This window comes from Sprattus sprattus, assembly GCF_963457725.1.
Source record: "Sprattus sprattus genome assembly, chromosome: 13".
Lineage (NCBI taxonomy): Eukaryota > Metazoa > Chordata > Actinopteri > Clupeiformes > Clupeidae > Sprattus > Sprattus sprattus.
The window spans coordinates 12902308-12914807 of NC_137911.1; the positions used below are offsets into that span (position 1 = coordinate 12902308).

Sequence of the window (12500 nt, forward strand, 5' to 3'; positions counted from 1 at the left end):
GAAATCCAGATATTGTGCTGCTTTGTTTCATTGAAATTTATTTGGCGGGGCCCGCAAAGAAATCGCTAAAGCAGACACAACACACACTCTTTCTTCATTTCCCTCCCTCTCTGTCTCCCATTCTCTCTCTCTCCCTCTCTCTGTCTCGCTTACTGTCTTTTTGTTACTAACTCAATGGGTTTATAGCTGTTTTCTGCCTGCTTGCCAAACGGAGGCAGGTGTTTCCTCTCTCAGTGACTCTCTTTCTCTCTTTTTTCTCCCTCTCTCTCTCTCTCTCTGTCTCATTCTGTGTCTGTCTCCCTCCCTCTCTGTCTGTCTTTACTTCTCTGTCTCTTTTCTCTCTTTCTCTCCCTCTATACTTGCCCCCCCTCTCTTTCTCTCTGACTACCTTAGTCTCTCTATATCTGTGTCCTGCCCCAAATAAGATATTATTGACTTGCCACCTGTGACAATTTTTGGTTAATATCAAGACTTCTAATACAGTTTAAATCTTTTTCTCTCTTGCAACACATTGTGAGTTCTATTGGAATAAATTTGCCATAAGTCATTACATTGTTTTCAGTCTTTTGTGTACAAATGTTAAATGTTTAATCTTTATGTCTCCTTTGCTGCACAATGCGTTGCTTCCTTGTGAAATTGTACAGCCAACAATCAAAGTAAAATATCCATGTTACTAACATTTGGAAATCAGTTGTTATTACCATGTGGAGGAAAAGCTAGATTGTTGTGTTAAGTGTTTAGGAAATGTTCAGTGTTCATGTTCAAGTGTTTGTTAACTGTAATATACAACAGTAAAAGCAGTTATGCACTCAAGGATATAGATGTAGGATATATTCTGAATATACCGCATCTATAAAGGTTCATGCTTACTTCACGTTAATTCTGTGATGTGACTCAGTGAGTGTTTCTTTGTTTATATTGGCAGGTGCTGAAGTCTGTGTTGCTTTTCCCCACCATCGAGCGCATGGCAGTAACCCCACAGGGCAAAGTCATGACCCCAGTGTTGTGCCACCTGCGCTACGCGACATACGTGCCAATCTTCCTGCTGTCGCTGCTGCCCGAGAGGCTGAAGGCCTGTGCCGTGCGCTGGGTGATGCGCGGTCTGCGCTCCTTCGACCATGCCACCGTACCCGCTACTGTCAGCCTCATCAGCGTGGATTCTGTTGGTGAGACATCAACACATACATACACATATACACACACACACACACACACACACAGAGATGCTCACACACAGATACACACACACAGATAGACACACAGATAGACAGACAGACAGACACCCACACCCACACACACACACACACACTCACTTACACATACAGACTGGAATACGCACAAGCATGCACATACATTACACTCGCATACACGTACAGACATAAGCTTGCATGTACATCCACGCACATACACACACACACATATCAGCATCATTACAGCAACCTACTTTCGAGAGGTAAGATACAGACATGCTCATGCGGAAGATTGTTGCAGAGTTCTGAAAGCATAGAGGAATTAGTGTGTTCTGCGTGTGTGTGTGTGTGTGTGTGTGTGTGTGTGTGTGTGTGTGTGTGTGTGTGTGTGTGTGTGTGTGTGTGTGTGTGTGTGTGTGTGTGTGTGTGTGTGTGTGTGTGTGTGTGTGTGTGTGTGTGTGTGTGTGTGTGTGTTGTGTGTGTGTGTGTGTGAAGGGTTATGTGTTTGTGTGTATACATTATCCTCAAAGAATGGTATGTCAGTGATTTTTGCATGACCTGACGGAACACGCGAAGGGTCATATGTTACTAATGCATGGGGCTGAGATGCCCAGGGTGCATGGTAGCTTTCACACAAACTAAACGGACTAAACGGTAATGGATCTGTGGTTGGCACATTCTGGACTGTATAAATATTTCCAAAATTGTTCTTTGTGTGCCAACACCCATCAGTTTCATTACTGCACATCACCACTCCCAGCAAAGCTCATACAGTCACATTTAACCAGCATTTGTGCCAGTCCTGTATGTTGGTACGAGAGTGGAGAGTTCCCGATTTTTCCACCACAGCAAGACTTCAAAAAGCATGCCCAGATCACCACATCCCTAAATGTGTAACCCCTAAGACAACATCGGAAACGGCCTGACTGGTTGTTGATGGATTGGGAAACCCTCCTTGGACGGTAATGAAAGACTTTAGGGTGAACGCGTAGTGGGCCTGCGACTGGAGCAGCTAACCGCGGCTTGGAGAGGAGTGGAGTAGGAAATCTTCGGCATTGCATCGCTTGTGTTTACATCATCAACCCTGGCTGTGTGGTTGTATGTCTTCAATTCCCTCTTATAAATAAAGCATATTTTCTTTTGAAGAGAGATGCTCCAACTACTGCTGCGGTTGAATCATATCCTCATATCTGGTTTAAAGGTTTTTCAAAAGGGCTGCTTCATCTTTCCCTTTTTGGTTGTTTGTCTCCGTTGAGTCAGCTTTGGAGTGGGAGCTGAATGAGGGGAGCGTGGCAGTTCTGTGTCAGCAGGTTAAACCAGAGACTACAGGACTCAGACCCAAATGGGCATCCGAGGGAAAGAAATCCTGATAACAGTTCACTGACTTTTTTAGAAATCCCCCTAAGCCCAGATAAACTTTTTTCGATGGTCTAAGATGCATCTTCTGTTCCCCTCTGCCTGTTACTGGTTCTTAACATGCCACTGCAAAAGTAGTGTAGTTGGTTATCTGACATCAATTTTATTTGTTCTATACTCATAGAAACAAAGTACTTTGTAAATTACAGCAGCATTGTACAGTTTAGATCAGGAATACTGAATGTCAGATTCATTCATTTCAAATTTTGCAGTGACCCTTGGTTCACCGTTGCCAAATTTCCTTCAGAGCCAGACAGTTCAGGGAAGCATGAAATCCCTCCTCATATTAAAAACCTGTAAAGTCTCCTCCATTAAATGTTTAACGATAGAGCGATTGTTTGTAATTCAGACACGCCGCACGGCCAGGAGGGGAGGCGTTCAGCGGGCTTTTGGTGGGGGTTGAATGAGGTGGGGTGGAGGGGAGGGTGGATATCTGTCTGCAGTGGTTGCCAAGAGGACGAGCATATTTCAGCTCTGCAGATTAGCCCTGTGTTTTGTAGGGTGTTCTGCAGCCAGATGGTGCTGGAGATAAGAACCTGGGGTAATTAACGCCACACCTTGAGCAAGCCAATCATCTGGTCGCAGGGTTGGCTAGGTTGGACCACGGGTCTATGCGCCTCTCTTTATTTCTTTCTTTCTTTTATTCTTCTTTTTCCCTTCTCTCTTATTCTTCAGTTTCTTCCCCCATGCGAAACGTGTGCTGTTTTCCTTGTCCGTCGAGGGAGGGGAGATGATTGATGTTGTGATGGTCGGAGAATCTTTGCCAAAGAGCTCTCTCTGTTTAACTGCAGGAATATTACTAAAAGGGTTTTTTTTTCTTGAGGAGGGGGTGTGCTCCCCATTTCTCTTTCCATCTTTATCGAAAGAGGTTCGCTCCCAATTTCACCCAACAACATGGTTTCAATAATACCCCCTTTTGCATTAATTGCCTTTTGGGACCCTCCATAGCATCTGTGGAGAACGTCCAAGATGTACTTTTTTCTTGTTAATTCCATTTTGTTTTGCTCTAACAGAAGAAGACTCAAAACATTCTTTGCCGCAGTAAGGTTTGATTAAGAAATATTTTCGCATTCTTTGAAAACGCCAGGTGGTACTCATTGTTTTCTCTTTTTTCCCCCTCCTTTTATGTCTTTTTTTCTTATAAGGTTTTGCACTATTGAGCAGTGGCCTTTGACTACAGAAATGAAAAGCTACACTCATTCTCTGTCTTATATTACATACAAAATTAATGGTGAGTTGACAGACATAATTAAGAAAACATGTTGCGATTAGATGGAACTTCCTGCGTACATTTCAATATTTATTTTCTCTGAAATACCCTCTCTCAAGTGGAGGATGTTGATACGCTCTCGCTAACTGGCTGTGCTAAGAGTCCACACTGCACCCCCTTCGCTTGCGGATGGATCGCCTTCAAACGTCGAGCGGACGAGTGTTCTGAAAAAGAAAATTTTCAGTTGTCCTCATTCGTCCAGGTCCGCAAAGGCCTCCCGCGTTCAGGCTGAACACTTTGGACATCGTTCAGAGATCGTTTTACTTAGCCACTCAGCGCTGCCCTTTTACATTTTACATTTTACCGCTGGTGTTCACACATGGTTTTACTCCTTCCTGCGACCTTTTCCGCTGTAATTATTCAGAGAATGTACAGTGCAGCGCAGCGCAGCACAGCACAGCATAGCGCAGGGGCCTGATCCAGCCCGGCACAGCCCACCACCAGCTGGCCTGTTCGTGGGGGCAAGACGCGAGGGCAGGCCATTACTCTTTGTCTGGGCCGTTTTTGATGCGGCCTCCTCGCATCTTTTTCATGTAGCCCTTATCTCTCGACAGGATCATGAGAGAGAGAGCGTGGAAGCAATAATGAACTGAAGGTGAGTTCACTTCCTGGCCTTACACTGATGGATTTGGAGAACTGAAGCTGGAAGGAGAGAGGAAACGCCGTGAGGAGACGTGGCGGGGGGAAGCTATCCCACTGACGAGCAGCTTGGCTGGGGGAAGCTGTGTAGTTTCCAGCCTGGCACCTTGCGCTCTTTGTATGAGTGTGATTTCCTCCCTTATCCCCTGGCTTGAGGCGGCGCGGGGAACTCGTCCAGACACCTGTTTCTGTTTCGAGGAACAACAGCAAGAGCTACTCGCTTGGTCAAATTTATAATCACACATATGCTTACATGCATGCACACAATCACAGGTGTGAACATATGCAAACACATTTGTGCACACAAAATGCGCAAAAATACACCCACTCAGGACAAACTTGTGCATATATACTGTTACACACTTGACCGTAATCATGTTTTAATACACACACACACACACACACACACACACACACACACACACACACACACACACACACACACACACACAAATAACTCTTGGAAACGCACACACACTGTACTGTTAGAGGCTCTGTAAACCATATGCTTTGAGTAATAGTCCAATCATCCCCAGTTTTTTATCTCGTAAATGTAGTAATGCATTTACAAATGAAGTAATGTATCCAAAACCAAGAGGTTAAATGGGGCCAGGGCTGTCTTAGGCTCAATTTCATCAGGGGACACTCAACCTTACCACATCCAGTGTTCAACATCGTATATGTTTTATTACACTTCTCGGTCTTAATAATTCAAACAATGAGTAAAACACATTTTTCACTTATAACTCTAGATTAATTGCAGTGTCTGTTATGGAGCTGCAGAGTATTTGAAATGTAGCAACATACAAGCAGCAGAAGTTTCACATGGTTTCCCTTGATATGGTCAATGGATTTTCCCAAAAGGCAATTCGCAGTTTAACCCTCTCTTTTGTCAGTCAGATGGTGCAGATGGCAGAGAGATTAAAAGATGGGATTTAGGGAGAGAAATAGCTCAGAAACTGACAAGGAAACCTGATTATGTTTCATAACTGGATGTAAATTTGTCTGATATTCTGCTAAAACAACGTAGGCTACTTGTCGATTTTACTTAATGCTGTTTACCACAAGATGGTAGCGCGACAGGTTACCTCAAATCTTCACAGATAAGCTGACCGTTACATCAAGATAGCTCACAAGCTCAGGTTCAAGTTAAACTGTCATGCTAGTTTTCAACAGAATATAGGGGCAACACAAGTGGCTTCATGGGTAGAATGCATGCTAGTTTGATCTTCGAGCTGTAATCATTAATTAATGTCTGTGAGTATTTTAATATTGTAGAATGTAAATTAATTCCCTTGTAATGTAAGTATTTAAAAGACTGGTCCATTCCTATTTTATACTGATACACAGGAGAGATTGCACTTACAGAAAGGTGTTATTGCCATCAGATGTACACATTGCCACATTCCGAGCAGAGGGTTATCAGAGCAGATCAGACCTTTTAATATTTTGTATGTAGAGTCTGTCAAATTATATCAACCATGGGCCTTATTAACATCTATTAACGTCTTAAAATGATACTTGAAAGTAATAATTTGTCTGAATTTCCTTAAAATTATTATTCAAATGAAGGCCTTTGTTGTCTGTTGCTGACGCGTTCACACATGTCAACCCTGAAATCACAGAGGCCCCCCATATTATAAATCCCAATTAAATCCCTGGCAACAACCTTACATTAGTCATTTAGAAAACAATATTTTTTTAATACAAAATTTGTAGTGTGTATATTACTGAATGTAGAAAGCTCCTAGACAGGAGTCTTTGTGAATTGAGCTGACTGGCCTGCTTTCTCTGCCATGGTAACCATTAAAGTGGTGCCAAAAGGTTCTGGCTCCGGGCTGCTCCCCGTGCTAAACGGCTTTATGATGTTCCTCCTTTAGCAAATCAACACGGCAGAAGAAAAACGCGACTGCCGTTCCCTTTGTCAATTTGCGTACCCACTCTGTGACCCCCTTCAGCTGGGTCTGGCTCTCTTTCTGGCTCTGACCTTGGTGTGTTTATACAGTCTACCGTCCCACACACATGCAGAAATATGCAAGACATTCTGCGGCATTGGGCTTGAACGCGACAAAAAGAAAAGCCATGTGTGAGTTTGTTGACAGGCTTGTCTTTCATAATTACCAGACAATGTGCCTGTGTGTTTATGTGTGTGTGTGTGTGTGTGGTGTGTGTGTGGTGTGTGTGTGTTTGTGTGTGTGCTTTGAGCTCCTCATTGATGTCTCGCCATTGCATGTACAAACAAGGCTGCAAGTCATCAGCTGAATTGGGCATTATTGGTTCCTACAGGGTTCCCGATATTAAGATTTTTGTTGTGTGTGTGTGTGTGTGTGTGTGTGTGTGTGTGTGTGTGCGTATGTGTGTGTGTGTGTGTTCTCTCTTTTATTTTGAGAACAACAAGACAGAAGCAGATCATTCCTTATCATCAAAGGCTGTCCAAGGCAGTAAGCCCAGGCTACTCTCACATGCAACTATACTGAGCTGGCACAAGCGCTTGTGAGATCACCAATGAAGACACGCAGGGCAGGATTGTAATGTAGTGTTGACAAAAAACATGCTCCCATTTAGCCCCTACTCATCTGGGCTCAGGCCTCTAATTCAAACGTGGAAACCCATGGTCCCAATTCAGACAGCCTGCCACCACAATACCACCAGGAACATACCCGGCCTGCTACGAGTGAGCGAGTGATAACTGTTTCAGACGCGTCCCCTGACAGCAAAGTGATTGATGAAAAGGCCTTTGGTCACCATTACCCCATTTCCATAAGGATTTCATACATCCGTAGCTTTCACCAATCGCCTTACCAAACCAGCGGTGAAACCGCAATTTACGACTGAATCAGATAATGTCACTGTTGTTCAGGAATGTTGGCAAAATGGCTGCCATTACCCGGTTTAGAAGTGGACAACAAAACTTTGCTGATCCACATCTGTGGTAAACCATGATGGACTCAATAAGATGATGACTAAATGGTAAATCCATGCAGTATGCTCACTTGCAGTCTAAATATTTTGTGGTGGGGGAGTGTAAGAAGTTACACCTCCTTCAAAGAGCATATTCTCTTCGTAAAATTCTGAGCCAACCTGTCTGTCAGCAGTGACTCTCACCTCTTGGATAGACCTGAGAGCATCTGCCTGTCTAGAGCCCCTAAGAGAGAGAGTGGCTCACTCCTGCAGTGCTAGACTCAGGCTCAGGAGGCTGCAGAAGCATCCGGGGCCCAGTGGGACGTTTCCTCTGTGTGAGCATGGGGAGAAGCATATGGGCTAGGAGCTTCAGACAGCGGTAGTTGCACAATAAGTTACCAGATAGCCCATGAAAGAAAGAAACAGACACACACACACACACACACACACACACACACACACACACACACACACACACACACCAACAATGTAGTGCACAATGCAGCGGGGGATCAAATGAGACTACAGTAAAATGAACCGCATTCTCCATTTTGAGTTATGTAGTGTAAGTATCTGGTCTAAGTATCTACATAGTTGTCTGATTATTTAGCAGTTCAGGATGTTTTATAGGTGGTATAGTAATGTTGGGAGACTTGGAAAGAATCAGTAGGTGTAGCGGATGCATGAAGGAATAGACTTCAATTCAGACATGGGGTTGCATGGCATACCTTTTAGTTTAGCTTATACTCTGGACCTATATTGGACAGACTCTTTGTTTTGCTTGCTCCTCAGCAAAAGGTACAGGGGCCGAAGCACGCAACGGTTGCATAAAATCAAACGACTCAGTTCAAGACCTCTCTGGAAAAACACTGGGGGGAATAAAATCATCAAAAGAAAGCAGATATAATGATTGAAATATGGTCGCTGTTGAGAAGTCATTTTTAAAATGTCATATCAAAGTCGACCACACAAATTCCTGATTTAACACACCACTGTTTCCTCCCTTTGTGTCTTCCCCCCGTGAGTATATTGGAGAATATTGGACTGTTGTCTGTGCATGACCTCATATCTGGGGGCAAGGTATTTGTTTAGATATGTTGTATGGCTTTATGTCTCTTTTAGAGGTTTTTTACGGGCCCACAAAGGCACCACGGGACGGAATGCGTTAGACCCGCTACAAGACAGCATCCGTCCAGAGAGGGAGAGGAGACACTTTTATTCACCCTGTGTTCAAAACTGCCTTTTTGTGTCCGGTGATCAGTGAAACAAAACTCCCCCTTAGTATGACACCGATAGCATTAGATGACATTGCAACGTGGCGAACGTTTGACAGCACCGGCTGTAGATTCATCATTAGTGGATCGGCTGTCGTCGGCTAAACGAGAACATGATGAACGACGAGGCCAACACTTCTCCGTAGCGACTCATAGCATTAGCGTGGCGCTCATTGTTATTGCAGACAGCTTGTTTTCAGTGTGGAGGGACCATGAGGGAGTGGCCACCCACCGCGCAATACAATCAGTGGAGAGAGATTCAGGCTTTTATTGTGGCTGTCTGAGGGGTTTGAAGGGATGTGTTATTGAAATGAACAGACAAACACAACTGTCTCATTAAGTGGACCCTTCTTTCACAGAAAGAACGGCTAAATAGAAACACATTTATGCATTGTTGCAGGACGAGCAATTATGGAAAAATTTGACTTCATTTAAAGCCACTTTATTGTTTTGGGCACCTTGTACCCTTTACCTGTTTTAAACACAATTTTACTTTAGAAACAAAACACTTTCATTTCCAGTTTGCCACACTTTTACAGCCACTGACTCTGAGGGCCCAGTTCTATCTTGTGTTGTCACTGGGTTCCCATGCTTTTGTGTAAATTGTTACAGGCTTGTAAGTGCTTTATATTAGAACAACAAGAAATAAGAAAAACAATAGAACTAGAGATGAAATCGGGAACTAAAGCTGTGCACAGGAAATTGTGATAGGATTGTATTGAACAAACTATACAAGAACGCCCATACGTACAGTACTGTGCAAAAGTTTTAGGCAGGTGTGAAAAAATGCTGTAAACTAAGAATGCTTTCAAAAAATGGAAGTGTTAACAGTTTATTTTCATCAATTCTTCATAAATTAACAAAATGCAGTGAAGGAACAGAAGAAAATTCTAAATTAAATCAATATTTGGTGTGACCACCCTTTGCCTTCAAAATAGCATCAATTCTTCCAGATACACTTGCGCAGTTTTTGAAGGAACACGGCTGGTAAATTGTTCAAAACATCTTAGAGAACTAACCACAGATCTTCTGTGGATGTAGGCTTCCTAAAATTCTTCTGTCTCTTCATGTAAACCCAGACAGACTCGATGATGTAGAGATTAGGGCTCTGTGGGGGTCATACCATCACTTGCAGGACTTTCTGTTCTTCTTTAAGCTGAAGATAGTTGTTAATGACATTGGCTGTATGTTTGGGGTTATGTTCCTGCTGCAGAATACATTTGGTGCCAATCATACGCCTCCCTGATGGTATTGCATGATGGATTAGTATTGCCTGTATTTCTCAGCATTGAGGACACCATTCATCCTGACCAAATCTCCAACTCCACTTGCAGAAATGCAGCCCCAAACTGGAAAGGAACCTCTACCATGCTTCACTGTTGCCTGCAGACTCTCATTATTGTACCTCTCTCCAGCCTCCAGCGAACAAACTGCCTTCTTCTACAGCCAAATATTTCTAATTTTGACTCATCAGTCCAGAGCACCTTCTGCCATGTTTCTGCACCCTAGTTTCTATGTTTACGTGCTAAGTTCAGTCACTTGGCCTTGTTTCCTTGTCGGGGTAGAGCTTTTTGGCTGCAACTCTTCCATGAAGACCACTTCTGGCCAGACTTCCCCGGACAGTAAATGTCTGTACCTGGGTACCACTGGTTTCTGCCAGTTCTGAGCTGATGCCACTGCTTGAAATCTTCCGATTTCGAAGGTAAATAAGCTTGATGTGTTTTTCATCAGCTGCATTAAGTTTCCTTGGCTGAACACTGCGTCTACGATCCTCAACGTCTTCTTCAAAAGAGCTGGAACTGCACATTTTGAAACCCCTGTCTGCTTTGAAATCTTTGTCTGGGAGAGACCCTGCTGATGCAGTATAACTACGTTGTGTCTTGTTGCTGTGCTCAGTCTTACCATGTAAATGGATAAAAAATAAACATTTATTATTTACATTTTTCAAAGCATTCTTAGTTCATAGCATTTTTTCACACCTGCCTAAAACTTTTGCACAGTACTGTATATTGATGAATAAAGACTGTAGTCATTACATTACCATAGTCACTCAACATCAGTCAGCATGTCCTTTGCAGGGATAGCACATGTATCACATCAAAGGGCATTCTCTGTGTCTCCGAGACACAGCTGCTTTTTGTTCAGCAATACATTTTATGTAGGTGGGAGAACAATCTGTTGGTGTATTCTCGAACATGCTGTTAAACAAAGTATAATAATAATAATAATACTTACAATTTATATAGCGCTTTTCTAGGCACTCATGTGAACATGTTGGAGTTTATTGAGGATTTTGTTGGGAGAGCCATAGAGGATGCTGTTGCAGTAGTCGAGTCTGGAGGTTATGAGGGCATGGATGAGAATTTCGGTGGTGGCAAAGGACAGGGAGGGCCGGAGGCGTGCAATGTTCCTGAGGTGAAAGAAGGCAGTTTTTGTGATGTGGTTGGCGTGGGGTAGGAAAGAGAGGGTGGGGTCGAGGATGATACCAAGGTTGCGGACCTGGGTGGAGGGGTTGACAATGGAGCCATCAATTTTGAGAGAGAAGGTCTGAGCTGAGCGGGTGAGGGAGTTAGGGCCGATGATGAGTATTTCAGATTTATTGCAGTTAAGTTTGAGAAAGTTCTGCTGCATCCATGATCAGTAAGACAGTGGTGAGAGTGTAGTGAGTGACTGAGGTGATTGTCTTGGAGGAGAAGTAGAGTTGGGTGTCGTCAGCATAGCAGTGTTAATCGAGACCATGACGACGGATGATTTGTCCAAGGGGAAGGATGTGAATGATGAAGAGGAGGGGACCAAGCACGGAACCTTGGGGGACACTGTGGGTGACTGGGGAGGTGGAGGATTTACAGTTTTTTTATGGCAATAAATTGATGTTGGTCTGAAAGATATGAGGTGAACCAGGAGAGGGCAATGCCAGTTATGCCAAGGGAGTGCTGGAGACGTGAGAGGAGGATGGAGTGGTTGATGGTGTCGAAGGCGGCGCTGAGGTAAAGAAGGATTAGGATGATTAGGAAGCCAGTGTCAGCAGAGGGGGGACTTGTGATTGTGATGCAACAGCTCTCTCAAGGACAGGTAGGAGAGGTTGGAGATGGGCCGGTAGTTGTTGGGGATGTTGGGGTCAAGACCAGGTTTTTTCAGTACGGGGATTACAGCAGCGAGCTTGAGTAGGGGGATATGAGACCAGAGGACAGTGAGGAGTTGATGATGTTGGTGATGAGAGGGGAGAGTGAGGGGAGGCAGGCCTTGACTAAGGAAAAGGGGAGGGGGTCAAGGGCACAGGTGGAGGTCCTCATGCTGGAGACTATGGAGGAGAGGTCCGTTTCAGTGATTGAACTGATAGATTAGAGAGCAATGGTAGTTTTTAATGCTAAAAGTTTTTCCTTCCTTCCTTTCTTGCGCAATCACATAATATGTACTGTGAGTGGCGCAATCACACTAATAAAAAGAAGAGTAGGAGTGTATGTGAGCCTTTGCCTTTGTTTTCCCACTCCATATCCTGCTTATCCCAATACATACACACAAACACACACACACACACACACACACACACACATATACACTGTGGCATCACGGTGGGCCAGCTTATAGTGGGGTGTGGCATTTCCCGGGAGGACTGGCTGCCACACCACAAGATGGCTGCCGGTCCAATGACTACAGGCCCCAGAATGCAGCAGGCACCCAGGTGTAGGTGCTTAATTGCAGGAGCAGATAAGGCAGGTGGTGCCTGTTGTGTGGGAGAGAGCCAGAGAGAGCAGAGCGCACCTGATGTGCGTTGGGAGCGTGCATGGAAGCGCTTAGTGAAGCGCTTAC

The 12500-nt window shown here is 44.1% G+C and overlaps 1 protein-coding gene across 1 annotated transcript in view; it reads left to right on the forward strand.

Annotated features, from left to right (window-relative positions):
* The window catches only part of ldah (lipid droplet associated hydrolase), a 62543-nt gene that overhangs the window by 40248 nt on the left and 9795 nt on the right, over positions 1–12500 (forward strand). The window contains exon 5 of the mRNA XM_080850796.1: positions 926–1166. Within this exon, the coding sequence (XP_080706922.1) occupies positions 926–1166 (241 nt within the window). The remainder of the gene's footprint in view (positions 1–925; positions 1167–12500) is intronic.